Source organism: Thalassophryne amazonica, chromosome 12, assembly GCF_902500255.1.
Source record: "Thalassophryne amazonica chromosome 12, fThaAma1.1, whole genome shotgun sequence".
NCBI classification, from domain to species: Eukaryota; Metazoa; Chordata; class Actinopteri; order Batrachoidiformes; family Batrachoididae; genus Thalassophryne; species Thalassophryne amazonica.
In genome coordinates, this window is record NC_047114.1 from 73,283,800 (window position 1) to 73,302,425 (window position 18,626).

General features: G+C 39.8%; 1 protein-coding gene across 3 annotated transcripts in view; it reads right to left on the reverse strand.

Annotated features, from left to right (window-relative positions):
- LOC117522682 (voltage-dependent R-type calcium channel subunit alpha-1E-like) overlaps positions 1-18,626 on the reverse strand; it is a 199,327-nt gene that overhangs the window by 125,641 nt on the left and 55,060 nt on the right. For all 3 annotated transcript variants that reach the window (XM_034184133.1, XM_034184132.1, XM_034184134.1), the window contains 2 exons: positions 11,032-11,137; positions 10,782-10,921 (listed from right to left, as the gene is read on the reverse strand). In XM_034184133.1, coding sequence (XP_034040024.1) covers positions 10,782-10,921; positions 11,032-11,137 — 246 coding nt within the window. The remainder of the gene's footprint in view (positions 1-10,781; positions 10,922-11,031; positions 11,138-18,626) is intronic.

Sequence of the window (18,626 nt, forward strand, 5' to 3'; positions counted from 1 at the left end):
TTTACTTGGCAAAAAGTCAGTGTTACAAGTTGTTGGATCCTGGTCTCAGTATCCAGAGCCACACTGCTGGACATGGTCTTTGAATTCTGCCAGTCTTGCTTGGGAGATTGATTATGTTCTCGTGGGGGGGACTTCTGCAGAGCTGTCGGTTCTATAAAAGTGTCCAGTTTCTGAACTCTGGCAACAAAATCGTTGTAAGATCCCTCAGGATTAAATTTAAGTTTTGCAGTCTGTCATCTACAAAATGTCAAACATTAAATCTAGATAGACTTCAAGATCAGACTTTCTCACAGGAGTCTGAACACTGCAGTCTCACTGAAGAACACTTTACTTGTCTCTTGTGAATAATCTAAATTAGTCCTTTAGAGCTGTGGATAAAAACCAGTCCTCAGAGACCAATGTCCTGGACTAATTTTGAGAAAGGATTCTTTACAGAAACAAATAACATTTGAGTATTCCAATATACAATAAAAAGGTCTGCATCTGATTATAGCAAAACAGTGTCTAACCTACAGTTCGCATATCAGTGAAGGTACATCCCATGACTATGTATAATCTGATCATGAGGTACAGCATAACGTGGGAACAGTGGTGGACCCAGAACAGAACTTTGAGATACTCCAAACATCAGGATTCTGACATTGTCCCATAATAATGAATGCACTGCAGTTGGCCTGACATGTAGGATCTCAGCCATCAAGGCACCATTATAGAAATAACGGAATACATTTTATTTGTCTCCAATAACACACGGCAGTTAACTGTATCAAAGGTTGTACTTAGATCCAACAGCACCAACACTGATACTGACACTGGGATCTGTATTTCCTGTACATCTGTTTTGTCAGTTGTGTCGGTAGCATGGCTCAAGCAGAAGGTCACCCCTTTGAGTCTGGTCTGCTTGAGGTTTCTTCCTCAAATCATCAAATTGAGTTTTTCCTTACCACTGTTGCCTGTGTGCTTGCTCTAGGGGTTGGTAAGATTAGACCTTACTTGAGTGAAGCACCTTGAGGCAGCTTTGTTGTGATTTGGCGCTATATAAATGAAATAAATTGAATTGAATTGTAGCCATAGGGAGGAACAAATGTTCAGCACTGTAGAGAGTGCAGTGTCCATGGAATAATGCACCCTGAAAGCTGAATGCAAAGGCCCCAAAACCTCATTTTCTGACAAATAGGTGAGAATTTCCTCAGCAACCATATTTCCAACACTCAGAAAAGAGGACAAACTGGGAATAGCTGTGTACTTTGTAAGCAACCTAGAGACTAAACCAGGATTCTTTACAACCAGACAGGCAGGTAGTGGACCAGGAATTTAATCCAGGTTGATAGTCCAACAACTAACTGAGCAACCTCTCTGTGTCTTTGGATGAAACACTTCATCTTCATTGTCCGGGTCCACCCAGCTGTAAATGTGTACCAGCCTTGGCTGGGGAATTAACCTGTGATGGACTGGTGTCCCATCCAGGGGGCCATCGACAGTCATCTATTACTATAACACTGTTTCAAGCATTTTGGTACATAGATTTACTGAAGCAAGGGCTTTATTTGGGGGGGAGGTGATTTAAAAACAATGAATCATTCTATGAAGCATTTGCTTTGCTTAATGTAAGTGTATCACACGAGTCGTGTTCGAAAGCAACTGCTTCATTTATTGTTTTGAGTGTTTTCAAAAAGAGAATCCTTTTGCAAAGCAGGTGGTTCATTTGCTGTTTCAAGTATAATTATATAATTAATCACTGAAGATGTTGCATTTACTGTTTCAAGCCTTTAAAACAATTAATTAATTGAACTGCATTTATATAGCGCTTTTCCATCTGAATCAGAAGCTCAAAGCGCTTTACAATGATGCCTCGCAGTCACCCATTCACACAGGCACGCTCACACACCGATGTCAGGGTGCTGCCATGCAAGTTGCTCACTACACACCAGGACCAACTAGGGGATTAAGGATCTTTCCCAAGGAACTTTTGTGATTTTCCGGTTTTCCGTTTTCCGGCTGGGGTATTAACAAAGGATCCTAGACCATCACCACCACCCCCCACCCCCACCCACCCCCATTGCTTCATTTAGTGGTTTAAGCATTTTACAAAAAAGTGAATGATTTTATGAAGCATATATTTTGCTTAGTGTTTTAAGGTTTTGAAAATACAAACATGCCCTGAAGTACTTGTTTCATTTAGTGTTTTGGAAAGGAGAATAATTTTGCAAAGCAACTGGTTTGTTTCCTGTTTTGAGCTTTCTGAACCAGTATTGTTAAATAAATTGTTTCATTTAATTGTTTGAATTAGTTTGAAAAGCAGAATCACTTTCCACAGCAGGAGGTTCATTTGTTGTATTTGGTACCTGTTTCATTTAGAGCTTCAAGCATCAAATATCAAATCTGATGTAATTAATTCATTCATGGTTTTGTGCATTTTGAAATAAATCCTCTTGTGTAGCAGTTCCACCGTTTGATTCAAACTTCCAAAAAAAGCTTCATTTCAGATTTGGGAATTTAAAGCTGAAATCAGCACTGGTGTGTTTTGCTTTCATGGCTGCAAACGTGACGCCCATGTTCCTTTTATACAACCCCTGGCAAAAATTATGGAATCACCGGCCTCGGAAGATGTTCATTCAGTTGTTTAATTTTGTAGAAAAAAAGCAGATCACAGACATGACACAAAACTAAAGTCATTTCAAATGGCAACTTTCTGGCTTTAAGAAACACTATACGAAATCAAGAAAAAAATATTATGGCAGTCAGTAACGGTTACTTTTTTAGACCAAGCAGAGGGAAAAAATATGGAATCATTCAATTCTGATGAAAAAATTATGGAATCACCCTGTAAATTTTCATCCCCAAAACTAACACCTGCATCAAATCAGATCTGCTCGTTGACATTGACCCTATGTGTCTTTTTGCAAGGAATGTTTTCGCAGTTTTTGCTCTATGGCAAGATGCATTATCATCTTGAAAAATGATTTCATCATCCCCAAACATCCTTTCAATTGTCCAAAATATCAATGTAAACTTGTGCATTTATTGATGTAATGACAGCCATCTCCCCAGTGCCTTTACCTGACATGCAGCCCCATATCATCAATGACTGTGGAAATTTACATGTTGTCTTCAGGCAGTCATCTTTATAAATCTCATTGGAACGGCACCAAACAAAAGTTCCAGCATCATCACCTTGCCCAAAGCAGATTCGAGATTCATCACTGAATATGACTTTCATCCAGTCATCCACAGTCCACGATTGCTTTTCCTTAGCCCATTGTAACCTTGTTTTTTTCTGTTTAGGTGTTAATGATGGCTTTCATTTAGCTTTTCTGTATGTAAATCCCATTTCCTTTAGGCGGTTTCTTACAGTTCGGTCACAGACGTTGACTCCAGTTTCCTCCCATTCGTTCCTCATTTGTTTTGTTGTGCATTTTTCGATTTTTGAGACATATTGCTTTAAGTTTTCTGTCTTGACGCTTTGATGTCTTCCTTGGTCTACCAGTATGTTTGCCTTTAACAACCTTCTCATGTTGTTTGCATTTGGTCCAGAGTTTAGACACAGCTGACTGTGAACAAACAACATCTTTTGCAACATTGCGTGATGATTTACCCTCTTTTAAGAGTTTGATAATCCTCTCCTTTGTTTCAATTGACATCTCTCGTGTTGGAGCCATGATTCATGTCAGTCCACTTGGTGCAGCAGCTCTCCGAGGTGTGATCACTCCTTTTTAGATGCAGACTAACGAGCAGATTTGATTTGATGCAGGTGTTAGTTTTGGGGATGAAAATTTACAGGGTGATTCCATAATTTTTTCCTCAGAATTGAGTGATTCCATATTTTTTTCCTCTGCTTGGTCTAAAAAAGTAACCATTACTGACTGCCACAATCTTTTTTTCTTGATTTCTTATAGTGTTTCTTAAATCCAGAAAGTTGCCATTTGAAATGACTTTAGTTTTGTTTCATGTCTGTGATCTGCTTTTTTTCTACAAAATTAAACAACTGAATGAACATCCTCCGAGGCCGGTGATTCCATAATTTTTGCCAGGGGTTGTATGAGGCAGAAAGAGCCAGAGAGAATGACAGAAAAAGAGAGAGAAGGAGAAGAAAGATGTGGGTGTCAGGTTTAAGTAAGATGTCAACACACAAACAGCAATCTTCCCTGGAAGCTGAATACTGTACATTCAGCCATAAATACACCACCAGCGGTAACCCAAAGTAACTCCTGCACAATTAATTCACTTTTTCAAAGAACGAATGATGTTTTCCTTTAACATGTCTGTCTGTTTGTCTTTGCTTCCTTCCCTCCTTCCTTTCGCGCGCTCTCTTTCTCTCCATTCATTGCATAACATCTCCAGCACTGTGTTCACATTTAATTCGCACAGGTCCTGGGGGCGAACCAAAGCAGGTTTTAGACACAACTGCCAATCCACTTATCCGCCCACCTATTGCTGAGTGCACAGCCTGACTGTGCCATGGAAACACACATTTTCCTGCATTTATGGTTGTGCTTTTGTGTGGTTACAAGCAGTGTGCAAATGTATATGTGCTTGCAGACACAAATCCCATCAACATCCCAGTAATAAAAACCTGCTTATAGAGTCGTCATGAACCTGTGCACAGTGTTTGTCCTGTAAAACATGATAGCGTGGGAAACATGACTGCCAGTTGGCCATTGTTGTAATGTAACCAAGTATAAATACTTCATTACTGTACTTAAGTAGAATTTTGACATATCTGTACTTTACTTCGTTATTTACATTTCTGGCAGCTTTCACTTTTACTTCACTACATGTCCTCACATACACGGATCGGCTCCCGCTGGAGTTAACTTCAGTACCGACAAAACTGGATGGCGTAGCTGTTTCATTTTATTCATTTTATTTGAAATTTCCGTGAAGATGTGGTGCGTAAATGTGGCACCACATTTTGAATTTGAAAGCGCAAAGAGCACTTTGCAGTGGTTGGTGGTGGTGACGCTTGCATTGTTTTGTTTTTTTTTGTTTGTTTGTTTTGTTTTGTTTTTGGTTTGTTTTTTTTTCTTTGCTTTTCCTTAAATTTGGCACAACTGTGTAGCTATAAATGACTGTTCTGTTTCACAAGAGCCTAGCTGTTGTGTTTAACAGAAAAGTGTGTGGGGGTCTTCCAGGAAAAAGAACGGCAACTTTATTTACAGCTGTCTACATCCACCTGTTGCTCACTCATCCCGTCACCAACACCAACTGCTCCGCCAGACGCGAATCCAGCCTTTTATAGGGGTTGAGGCTGCCTCCTGGTTTCTCCAGACACCACATTGGTTTTCTTTTTTGTGTCTCCATTTCACTCTCCACTCATTTTGGATTTTACTTTTACTCAATACTTTTACTTCAAGTACATTTTTTTTGAGAAATTTACTTCTGATACTTGAGTACAGTAAATGTCAGATACTTTAAGACTTTTACTCAAGAGACTTTAACTTTTACCAAAGTAACTTCTAGTTTCACTCAAGTATCACTTTGAGGTACTTTATACAAGACTGCAGATGCCTGGAGAGTTGTAGGTTCAAACCTGTGACTTGGCAGATAGAAACCGGGAGGGGAAGCAGCGGAGTTTGACCAACCCACTAAGCTACTCTTGAGTCAGGCCTGGAGCAGCCGAGTGGCCAACAGATCAAACTTCACGTTGTCACTCCCAAATCGTCACATATTTAAGGTTGGTCACTACCCCTGTGCGTCAATATGCGACAAGTTGGGTAGCCACTTCATGTCATTTACTGATGTGTGGGGTAGCATGTTAATATATGGTAGCGTAATTAAAGAGCTATCTGCTTGATGCCCATGTCGTCTGTCAATGCAGCAGAAAACGGTATCTATGTTTGGGTTATGGTTATCTTTAAATTTAGGGTTAGAATTTCCCTGTGTGTTACTAAATGACCTGAAGGGGCTACCCAACATGTCACTTACTGATGGTTGATCACAAGGGTTTTTCATGGATTATCTTGCCGATAATAACCTCTTTGAGCCACTGCAGTCGGCATTTAGAACTCACCACTCCACAGAGACAGCACTTACAAAAGTGATGAATGATCTTCTGCTTGCAGCGTACTCAGACACCACCACAGTGCTTTGACACTTTTGAGCATCAACATATATCACTGGATAGGGTCCAGAATTAATTTGTATTACTGGTCAGGTTCTCTCATGGTTGGTCTGGTCACTCTCATTGTGTCTTGTATAATAATGTTACTTGGTAAAATACAGGGTACTGCAGGGGTCCACATCCTCTGATATTTTCTGTACATAGCACCTCTTGGACAGATATTGTGATGCTATGGAATTACCTTTCATTGCTATGCCAGTGACACTCAGCTTGATATGTCAATAAATGCAGATAATGTCTAGATGAGGAATGTTGCAGATAATGATTGTCTGGCTTCAGTGAAAAACTGAATGTCCACAAATTTCCTACTCTTAAACTGTGACAAGGCCAAGACACAGACACCAGTTTGACCAGCTATGTTGGATTCATGCGTTATTCATTATAGTTATAAATCAAAAAATGTCTTTTAATGTACACATTAGAGAAATCACTAAGAATATTTCCTATCACCTCTGTAACATTGAAAAGATTTTACCTTTCCTCTCTGTGGTGGATGCAGAGACACTGATTCATGCATTTGAGTTACTATAACATCTTTGTGATGCTAGAGTTGTGATGATCAGAAGAAAGTTTGAGCATATTAGCCCAACTTTGCACTCCCTTTACTGGCTCCCTGTCTATGTGAGGACAGATTTCAAGGTTTTGTTAATAACGTACAAAATTCTCCATGGACTATCTGGCTGAGCTAACTAAACCTTATGTACCAGCACAACTCCGCTCTACAGATAAAGGATAAATAATAATAATAATAATAATAATAATAATAATAATAATAATAATAATAATAATAATAATAATAATAATAAATTGCTCAGGAATTCCAACAAAAAGCACATTTTTACACATCAATAACCATGAATAAAGCTATAAATCGCATTTTCAAAAACAAACAAGCAAACAAAAGATTTCTTGGTTGGACCACAGTTCAGTGACGGCCAGAAAATGATGAATGAATGAAAAATCTGAAAACACAGTCACATTCTCTTACAAACTGCAGGACCCCGCCTTAGACAAATGTAATTTTATCAAGCATTCACACATTTTACTTTACAGCTTTTCAGTCTGTTCTACATAATATAATGGGCTCCGTCTTGATAATATATGGGCCATTTGGGGCGAGTCTGACTCATCTGAGCTATTTAGACAGTGCATGATCATTCATTCATTCATTTTCTCAACCCACTTACTGCAGTTAAGGGTCTGATGGGGCTATTGGGTGAGAGGCAGGGTACACAGTAGACATTCGGTCACAGGGTCGACACACATAATCAGTCAATTTAGAGTCACCAATTCACCTAACATGGAGGAAGCTGGAGCTCCTGGAAGGAACCCTCCCAAACAAGGGGAGAACATGTAAAATCCATACAGAAAGGACCAGGTCGAAAGGGAACCTGGGACCTTCTCGCTAAGAGGCAACTGTGCAAACCACTAAGCCACCGTACACATGATCTGTGTGCAAAATGGAGCACTGGGTGCAAAGGATGGGAATTTTTCCTCTTCATTAGTCATGGGCATGTTTTGGGTGTAACGTTGAATAGCCTAGACCAGGGGTGGGCAACTTGTTCCAGAAAGAGCCAAGAGGGTGCAGGTTTTCTTTGCAGCCACTGATTCCACCAGGTGATTTCACTGATTAACTGATTCCATCTGCTCAAAGTGATATTAATCAGTGAAATCACCTGGTGGAGTCAGTGGCTGCAAAGAAAACCTACACCCTCTTGGCTCTTTCTGGAACAAGTTGCCCACCCCTGGCCTAGACAGTGAGTCACCTATCATTCCCTTTCCAAAACCAATACACACAGCGCAATGGTATGTAGAAAGGGGGTCCAAATGAGAGGTTTTCAGCCAACAAAATGTGAGAGGAGCCCTGCAGACAATGGCTACCAAGGCGGACTGAGGTGAAGCAATGAAGGGAGGTTTAACATTTTTCATTATTTACTTTTATTTATTTAATGGTTGTTGTTAATTGAGTTTTGTTCTTTTGTGTGAGGAAGCCGCACATGCGTCATGACCCTGGTCAGGTATCTCTGAATGTTGCACCCTCTAAATACCAGAAATACAACACCATGATGTTAAACCAGGGTTTGCTGGTCTATGGTGTCAAATAGACCAACAGACCAGTCCACAATCTGACCACACCTCATTTTAGACCAACACATCAGTGGGTGCACAGATGAGAGCAACTTTACTCAGTATCTCTACTAATTGTAAAATAAATTTTGAAAAAAAAAAAATGAAGAAATTCCGGCAGCACGGTGTCTTAGTGGTTAGCACTGTTACCTCACAGTGAGAAGGTCATGGGTTCGATTCCCACCTGTGGCTTTTCTGTGTGGAGTTCGTGTGTTCTCCCCGTGTTTGCGTGGGTTCTGTCCACGTGCTCCGGCTTCCTCCTACAAGACACGCAGGTTAGGTGGATTGGACACTTTAAATTGTCCGTAGGTGTGCATGAGGGTGTATTTGTTTGTCTATATGTGGTCCTGTGACAGACTGGTGTCCTGTCCAGGGTCTACCCCCCCCGCCTCACACTCTATGACTGAGTGATGAGTGATGAAGAAATATTCCTCCTATCAGAGTAGCAAGAACCACAAGTTAGCTTCGGTCCACACAGCTCCCACACTGCATCAGTATAACAAAGTGTAACCAGAGCCAGAGCTGAGGTTAACAACGCCACAGTGATCTCTGAACATACACGTTACATAGTAAGTCCCTTCAGCTGCTCCCTAAAAGCACACATAAATTCATCCTCACACAGTGCGGTAATCGCATAAAAAAATTATTATACAGCGGTATTTAGTGCAGAAATGGCTCTTGCAACAAAACTGTTTTTCAGTCTGTTTGTTTTTGTTTTCAATGACCTGTACCGTCTGCCTGATGGCAGCAGTTCAAACAGATGATGTCCAGGATGGGAGGGGACTGATTGCAGTATTGATTTGATATGATCACTTATGAGTGAGTTACACAACAACCACAACAACAGTAATAATTGCTGCTGTTTTATGTGTGTATTTACTTACTACATTCACCTGCCCTGGTTGCTTGGGATAACCACAGCTGGTTTAGGATTTTGCACCTGATGTTAACATTTATTTCCATCATTATTATTATTATTATTATTATTATTATTATTATTATATGTTACACAAAACAAAATATTTTAGAATTTTATTTATTTGCATTTAATTACCTCCTCCATAAATCTGACTGTATTTCTGTTGTTGTGTCTGCCTGCGTGTGTGTATGTGTGTTTGTTGTCAGTACACTATCTCACAAGCACACAAACAGACTCCAGTAAAAATACATTAGAAAGGTATGCCTTGAGTCAAGGAAGAGTTGATTAAATTTTTTTTGTGGACACAGATCAAGAACTGGTTCTTGCCTTTGATCACAAGTTTGATTTTTTTTTTTTATCTCTGATCATTTGTTTGATGAGTGATCTTTGATATCATGATTCCTTTAATTTTGCAATCATGATTTCTGATCAGTGTGGAAATCATGTTCAAAGGGTGGCATGGTGGCTTAGCGGTTCACACTTTTGCCTCACAGCAAGAAGGTGCTGGGGTTGCTTCCCGCCTAGTCCTTTCTGTGTTTAGTTTGAATCTTCTTCCCAGGTTTACATGGGTTCCCTCTGGGCACTCCAGCTTCCTCCCACTTTCAAAGACATCCCGGTTAAGTGAACTGACACTGTAAATTGCAAGTGTGACTGGATGACTTTGCCTATGTATGGTCCTGTGATAGACTGGCGCCTGCCCACGGTGTACCCTGCCTCTCGCACTGTAACCGCTGGGAGAGGCCCCAGACCCCCGTGACCCTTGTTTGGTGTAAACGTAAGAAAATGAATGAATCCTGATCAAACATCAAGTTATGCCTTTTGATCTGGATTCCTTTAATCCTGTTGACAAGATGAAAGACAGCCAAACAGCAATAAAAGCATAACCTCCATCAAGGAGTAAAAGAAAACAATAGACATCAATAAAATCAAAGCTCACTCATCAGGATCATGGGCCAGAATCGAAGTACAACCTAGAGGATCAAAGATGAGTGACCAGAATCAAACATCAAGATGAAAGCTCAAATTTCAGCCTACAAGCTCATTAATCAGGATCAAAGATGAGTAATTAAGATCAAACATCAGGATCAGAACCACTGCTGCGTTCACATGAATTATCCGTGTAAATATCTTTGCCAATTAAACACAGTTATCAATAAGAAGATCATCCAGGGCTTTAGAGAGATCAGAAGCTGATCAATTGTAGTATTTTTTTTCTGACTCCTCCTCTGCTTCAGTTTGTGATTAGTTGGAAGCGCTGTTCATCATTTTCATGATTTCACACGTTATTTCTTTCTGTTCCGTAAGATGCTGTGTGAATGTGTGGGTGCAGGATTAAATTTTATTGCATGTAAAAGTGTAACAAAAAGCGCATGTGGGGAGAAGTGTGAATGTGAGGTTTGATGCTGTTAAAAAATTTTCATTGGTGAATTTCAAAATAAAAGCACTTGTGGCATTCATTACTTGGGTGTCATACTGGTGTGGAACTCTATTTTGGGAAAACCTAGGACAGATGTTTTAGAGAGATTGTTGTTTAAAGGTAAAGAACTAGATTTATGTTGGTGGGTGGAGTTTCTTTATTTGTTTTTTATTATTACTAGGTTAGCTGTCACTCACCCGCTGAGTACGACGATGAAGTCCATGACGTTCCAGCCATTCCTCAGGTACGAGCCTTTGTGGAAAACAAACCCGAGGGCCACCAGCTTGATGCCAGCCTCGAAGCAGAAGATTCCAATAAAGTATGGCTCTGTCTTCTCCTGTGGAAAGTCACGCAGAAGGAGAGGTCCAGAGTAACAAACTGCACATTTACCATTTTATGCTCAAAGTGAAGCACATTGTGTTGAGGATTAAGTTATTTTGTCCTCACCAGTCTCTTTGCCATGGGCGTCTTGTCCTCTCCAGGGAGGTGCTGCTCCAAAGCCAACACAACACAGTTGGCAGTGATGGTGGCCAAGATCATGTACTCAAAGGGCGTAAAGGTCACAGAGTTAAGGGAAGTACCTTCATTTGGACCTCAGGACAAAACTTTAATAGCAAAACAGCAAACATGAAAAAAAACAATAGTTCTTATATCATGTGTATATGATTTATATAAATACAAATACACAATTCAAGTGATACTTCTCACTAACTGTCTGTTTGACACAAAGTTCTTCTTGCAGCAGTGATCCTCTGAAGACACCTATTATATCTATAGGCAGCATTAAAGGCAGCATATTTACAGCCATGCACAGCGGCAGCGTTTGGTTTTGCTCCTGTGTGATTGTCCAGCCACATGTGAATAAAATAACTCAAATAATTTTGATCGGTTTTGGACCAAACTTGATGGAATTATTGAGGGTCAGCAAAGGACAAAGTGATTTGGTTTTGAGAAAAATCTTTTAAAAGTCAGTGTCACATAGATCATTCCAATATAGACAATATAGATATAGCCCATTAGTGAAATGGACTGCATTTATATAGCGCTTTTCCATCTGCATCAGACGCTCAAAGTGCTTTACAATTATGCCTCACATTCACCCCGATGTCAGGGTGCTGCCATACAAGGCGCTCACTACACACCGGGAGCAATAGGGGATTAAAGGCCTTGCCCAAGGACCCTGAGTGATTTTCCAGTCAGGCAAGGATTTGAACCCATGATCTTCTGGACTCAAGCCCAACACCTTAACCACTAGACCATCACCTCCCCCAAATTAGTGGTGGTGTTTATCCATGAATTCCAAAGCACAAAGCGGATGAGAGTCTATGACTCCCTGTGGATGGGATACCACCCATCAGACTACTTCCCCAGTCAAAGATGGTACCCATTTACAGCTGAGTGACTTATCCAAGGATGCAAACAGGAAGTGTGAGCGGGAATCAAACCCTGATCTACATATTGGTAGATGAACTCTTTCTCACAAACAAAGTTCAAACTTTTGGCCCAATGTTCACATACAAGGTTTTAGGCATCCCAGAGTTATTATGAAAGTAGCGTTTGATGCCCCCTAACACCTTTTCACATTGGCATGTCAACACAAATATATATATATATATATATATTTTTTTTTTTTTATTCCATAATAATATTAATTATAATAATTTCTTTCTAAGTGTACCAGCCAACTGTGACAGACTGGCATCTGGTTCAGGGTGTACCCCCCCTTACACCCTATAACTGCTGGAATAGGCTCCAGCCCCCCGTGACCCTTAACTGGAGTAAGCGGGTATAGAAAATGGATGGATGGATGTACTAGTCAGTAGAATACCACACAAACACAGCTGCAAATGATCATTCAATATTAAAGTAATTGTAAAACACAATTATTTAAGTTGAGTTTTTCTTAAAATAGTTTTCTTTTTTCCTGCAACATGTACTCTAGTGTGACTTAAATAACGGAAAACACACTTTAAATAGAACCAAATTTTCATACTGATTAAAGCTGAAATTCATCACACATTTCATTTATTGATGAATATCCATCCATCCATCCATCCATTTTCTTCCGCTTATCCTAGGTCGGGTCGTGGGGGCAGCAGCTCAAGCAAAGCCGCCCAGACCTCCCGATCCACGCACACCTCCCCCAGCTCCTCCAGGGGAACCCCGGAGGATGAATATTGTATTCTATTATTGTAATGTATATATATTCCAAATAAGTCATTAAAGATACAACTGTGGTTTAATTAAACACTAAGTTACACATCACCTTTCTATTGTCAGTTGACCTTTGACCTTGAAAAGGTTTTATATATATATATCAGATCCTGTCTGACTCTGCTGATCTGTTATGTGGAGTACCCCAAGGATCTGTTTTGGGCCCCATTCTATTTTTGCTTTATGTCCTTCTCTTAGGAAAGCTAATTCAGGGATTTGATGATGTCTCTTATCATTTATTTGCTGATGACATCCAGCTGTACTGCTCTTTTAATGTCTCTGAGATTCACAAACTGACTTCTTTAACTAATTGCCTCGTGCAGATAAAACAATGGCTTGCGGCAAACTCTTGGCAGCTAAATTCAGCAAAAACTGAAGTCCTGGTCATTGCCCCCAATGAGGCGATCCCAGGGATCCCTCAGCATCCAAGTGACCTGAGCTTGTTTGTTAAATGGAGTCTTAGAAACCTCTGTGTTATCTTTGACAAAGAAATGTCACTTGAGCATCACTCGAAACAGCTCACAAGGAATTGTTTCTATCAGTTGCAAAAAATATCTAAACTTAGAAGTATTGTGTCGAATGATGATCTTGAGTTGATTATCCACACCTTTGTTTCCTCACGTTTAGATTACTGTAACAACTTATTTTCTTGCCTAAACCAAAAGAGCTCTCTCGCTTGCAGCAGGTCCAGAATTCTGCAGCTAGGCTGCTAAGTCGGACTTACAGGAGGAGCCATATTACTCCACTTTTAAAAGCCCTGCACTGGCTCCCTGTGCGATATCGTTTTAACTTTAAAATCCTCGTGCTGACTTTCAGAGCTCTGCATGGTCAGGCTCCCCCTTATATTAGAGACTTGTTGTGTCCCTACACTCCCTCTCGGAGCCTGAGGTCATTAGACCTGAACCTCCTCATGGTCCCTCGTACCCGTTACAAGACCAGAGGAGATCCCTCTTTCCAGGCCATCGTGCCAAGGCTCTGGAATGATCTCCCACTCTCTATTCGCACACTTGCTTCTGTTGATGCATTCAAGAGTAATGTCAAGATGCACTTGTTTCTCCAAATGTTTTAATCTACAGTGGAGGGAGCTGTTTATGACCATTATATTTGCTTTTTTTTGCAGTGATTGTATGTGCTTTTATGTATTTTATTTTTAACTACCTTTTTTGTGCAGCACTTTGTGGCTCTCTCTGCCCGTGAAAAGTACTATATAAATAAAATTTGCTTACTTATATATATATATATATATATATATATATATATATAATGGCGCCAGTGAATCACAACGAATTAATTTGCATGACTTAGTGTCAAACATGAAAATGCCCCTTCTAGATTTATTTAAACTGATAGCCACGTTTAGGTGTTTAGAATACTACTAACACATATAACTAGTTTCAAGCTTCTATCTAGATGCATATGAAGGGTCAAAGTGATCACTTTAACCCTTCATAGATGCATGCTTACTGTTGTGCAAAGGAGGAAAAAAAATATGAATTATGACATGTTTCATATTCTCTGGTGTTGGAAGCAATCTGTTAGAGATTGCAGTGTCCATGGCAACCTGCTTCAAAAGTGCTGTTCAGGAAGAGAAAAAGAGCAGGTGATGGAGGAAAAAAGATGCTCTGAAATCACATTGGCTTGAATGGCTGAACAATGGAAACTAAAGCAAACATTCTGGGAAAAAAAAAACAAAAACAAAAACAAAAACCCTGTTTTCCATGTGTGCAGCTGCAACTACTGCTGTAAGAAAAACATTGTCATCTGCATAATATCATCTTTGGCAATAAAGAAAAAATACTGAGATTTGTTTTGAGTTTTTATTGAATGATTGATTGATTGATTGATTGATTGATTGATAATTGATTGATTTAATACTTCCAACAACCAATAGAGAATTTGTGTAGGTTTTGTGATTGCCCCATCTGTCTGACTAAAAGCAAGATATCTCAAAAAGCAAAGGATGGTTTTTATTTTAAGAATTTATGGAGAGATGTTAGTTTTATAAGAGAAGAGTTGGTTGTATTTTAGTGATGATCCCAGTCTGAATTAAAAAAAAGGTGTTTTTTTTTTGTTTGTTTGTTTTTTTGTTGTTACAATGGAAGATCAGTTTTTCAATGAAAATAAATTAAAGCAGAGTGTGTTAAAAACATAAAAAATTATGTATATCCCTTAGAAACTGATGTGATGCAGTCTTTAAACAAGAGGCATCAGGAGATGACATATCTCCCTGGTCCCCACAAATCAGTAACACAAAGTGTATTACTCAGGTACACCCCTATGCTAAATATGAATGAAATAGTCAGCTGGTTTGTGAGATCTTTCAAGCATGAAAATGTCAATATGTTTAATATCTCACTCCGACCTTGAAATTGACCCCAAGTTCACCATAATCAACAGGTGTTGGTGGATCACCCAAGTGCAAACTTAGGCTAAATATGAATGAAATAGTCAGCTGGTTCTTGAGATATTGCACTAACAAGGGTGGCAATCACAATATCTTGAGTATCCACTGTGACCTTGAAATTGACTCGAAGGTCAATGTAATCGACTGGTTTTGGGGAATCACCCAAGTACACCCTTCTGCTAAATATGAATGAAATAGTCAACTGGTTCTTGAAATATCACGCTAACAAGGGTAGCAATGACAATATCTTGAATATCTCACTGTGATCTTAAATTGACCTGAAGGTCACCATCATCAAATGGTGTTGGGGGAATCATCCAAGTGCACCCTTCTGCTAAATATGAATGAAATAGTCAACTGGTTCTTGAAATATCACGCTAACAAGGGTACCAATGACAATATCTTGAATATCTCACTGTGATCTTGAATTGACCTGAAGGTCACCATAATCAAATGGTGTTAGGGGAATTGTCCCAGTACACCTTTATGCTAAATATGAATGAAATTGGTCAACTGGTTCTTGAAATATCACACTAACAAGGGTACCAATGACAATATCTTGAATATCTCACTGTGATCTTAAATTGACCTGAAGGTCACCGTGAACGACTGGTGTTGGGGGAATCGTCCAAGTGCACCCTTCTGCTAATTATGAATGAAACTGTGGTCAACTGGTTTTTGAGATGGACGGATGGACATGCTGATCTTTTATATCCCCCGTATTTCAAACTGGGGAGATTAAAAAAGGGCCCTAATTATACAACCTGTTTCTGTGCCTGTTACAACTTTAAATGAAAAGAAGCTGCTGCTTAACATTACCGCTCTCTTTGGACACAGCGCAATGTCCCCTTGTCCTGGGGACATGTGTCTGTTCCTCTCCCACAGGCAAGTGCAAAATGAGCTGCTTCAAAACTATTTTTTTTATAGTAGAAGTATTTCTGCATCCACAGCTGCACCCAGATGCAACACATGAACACAGGTTTAATACAGGTGACATATGACTGCACTGGACTTTGACCTTCAGGGAGCCAGAAATGATGAGGACTCACCAGGGAGTCCATAAACACCTCAGGGTTACTGCAGGTAGGAACAAACATTTCAAATAAACATGCACAATAAACCACAATTAAGAACTGGCAAACACACAGTGGATGAAAAGCATCAGAAGACTGTGTCAAACCCTGCATGTTCTAAACAAACTTGACTTCCCAATATGACTTCCTTGTGGCTTCACCATGGCACCACTTATACCAATCAATCACAAATATTTTGCTGATCAATATAAATTTTACACCATCTCTCTAGCCCTATCTGTTGTAAAGATACAGGAGAAGATGTGTTTTTCACATCATGTTTTTGCTGGCCTTCACCTGTGTTTGATCTTCTCCAAAACCGAATCATCTCGAGATATCTGCCCACATAAGAGTATATTCAATTCAATTCATTTATTCATGTGGCACCAAATTACAACATACAGTAGTGTTCAGAATAATAGTAGTGTTATGTGACTAAAAAGATTAATCCAGGTTTTGAGTATATTTCTTATTGTTACATGGGAAACAAGGTACCAGTAGATTCAGTAGATTCTCACAAATCCAACAAGACCAAGCGTTCATGATATGCACACTCTTAAGGCTATGAAATTGGGCTATTAGTAAAAAAAAAAGTAGAAAACGGGGTGTTCACAATAATAGTAGTGTGGCATTCAGTCAGTGAATTCGTCGATTTTGTGGAACAAACAGGTGTGAATCAGGTGTCCCCTATTTAAGGATGAAGCCAGCACCTGTTGAACATCCTTTTCTCTTTGAAAGCCTGAGGAAAATGGGACGTTCAAGACATTGTTCAGAAGAACAGCGTAGTTTGATTAAAAAAGTTGATTGGAGAGGGGAAAACTTATACGCAGGTGCAAAAAATTACAGGCTGTTCATCTACAATGATCTCCAGTGCTTTAAAATGGACAAACAAACCAGAGACGCGTGGAAGAAAATGGAAAACAACCATCAAAATGGATAGAAGAATAACCAGAATGGCAAAGGTTCACCCACTGATCTCCTCCAGGATGATCAAAGACAGTCTGGAGTTACCTGTAAGTGCTGTGACAGTTAGAAAACGCCTGTGTGAAGCTAATTTATTTGCAAGAATCCCCCGCAAATCCCCTTCTGTTAAATAAAAGACGTGCAGAAGAGGTTATAATTTGCCAAAGAACACATCAACTGGCCTAAAGAGAAATGGAGGAATATTTTGTGGACTGATGAGAGTAAAAGGGCCGCAGACAGTTAGTGAGACGACCCCCAAACTCTGAATTCAAGCCACAGTTCACAGTGAAGACAGTGAAGCGTGGTGGTGCAAGCATCATGATATGGGCATGTTTCTCCTACTATGGTGGCCTATATATCGCATACCAGGTATCATGGATCAGTTTGGATATGTCAGAATACTTGAAGAGGTCATGTTGCCTTATGCTGAAGAGGACATGCCCTTGAAATGGGTGTTTCAACAAGACAATGACCCCAAGCACACTAGTAAATGAGCAAAATCTTGGTTCCAAACCAACAAAATTAATGCCTCACAGATGTGAAGAAATCATGAAAAACTGTGGTTAGACAACTAAATACTAGTTTAATAATTCACAGGATTGCTAAAAAAAGCAGTTTGAACATAATAGTTTTGAGTTTGTAGCGTCAACAGCAGATGCTACTATTGTGAACACCCCTTTTCTACTTTTTTTTTACCAATACCCCAATTTCATAGCCTTAAGAGTGTGCATATCATGAATGCTTGGTCTTGTTGGATTTGTGAGAATCTACTGAATCTACTGGTACCTTATTTCCCATGTAACAATAAGAAATATACTCAAAACCTGGATTAATCTTTTTAGTCACATAGCACTACTATTATTCTGAACACTACTGTAAGTCACCCCAAGATGCTTCGCAAGGGTAAGGTCTAATCTTGCAGTCTGGGGGGAATTATAGACTTGTATCTGCTTTCTGCTCCAGAATCTGGGGGATAAGCAGCGGCACCAGTGTGCCTCAGAGCCTATAAAGGACTCAGTCCTGTGTATGTGGACAGAAGAGGTTCTGAGGAGCGGCTCCAGACTGAGCCGCACACGTCTGTGGAGCCGTGTGAAAGAAATCACCTTCACTGAAGAAGCAAGTAAATTATCACAGTTTTCAACAAAGTAAAACATGACTGGGTGTTGGACAAATGCACTTTCAAAATCAACGGTTTTCGAAATACCAGTAACACACGTTCTTCCTCAGAAAATCACACAATCTGGAGGTTTGTTGTCACCTCTATCACTGCCTCGTGCAATCCATCCAAACATTTCACATCACAGCCCGGTTTGCAGCAACGAGTTGACGACAGCTTTATTCCCTTCGACAAAGTCATCCAGATCAGACACGACACAACCGATCTGCTT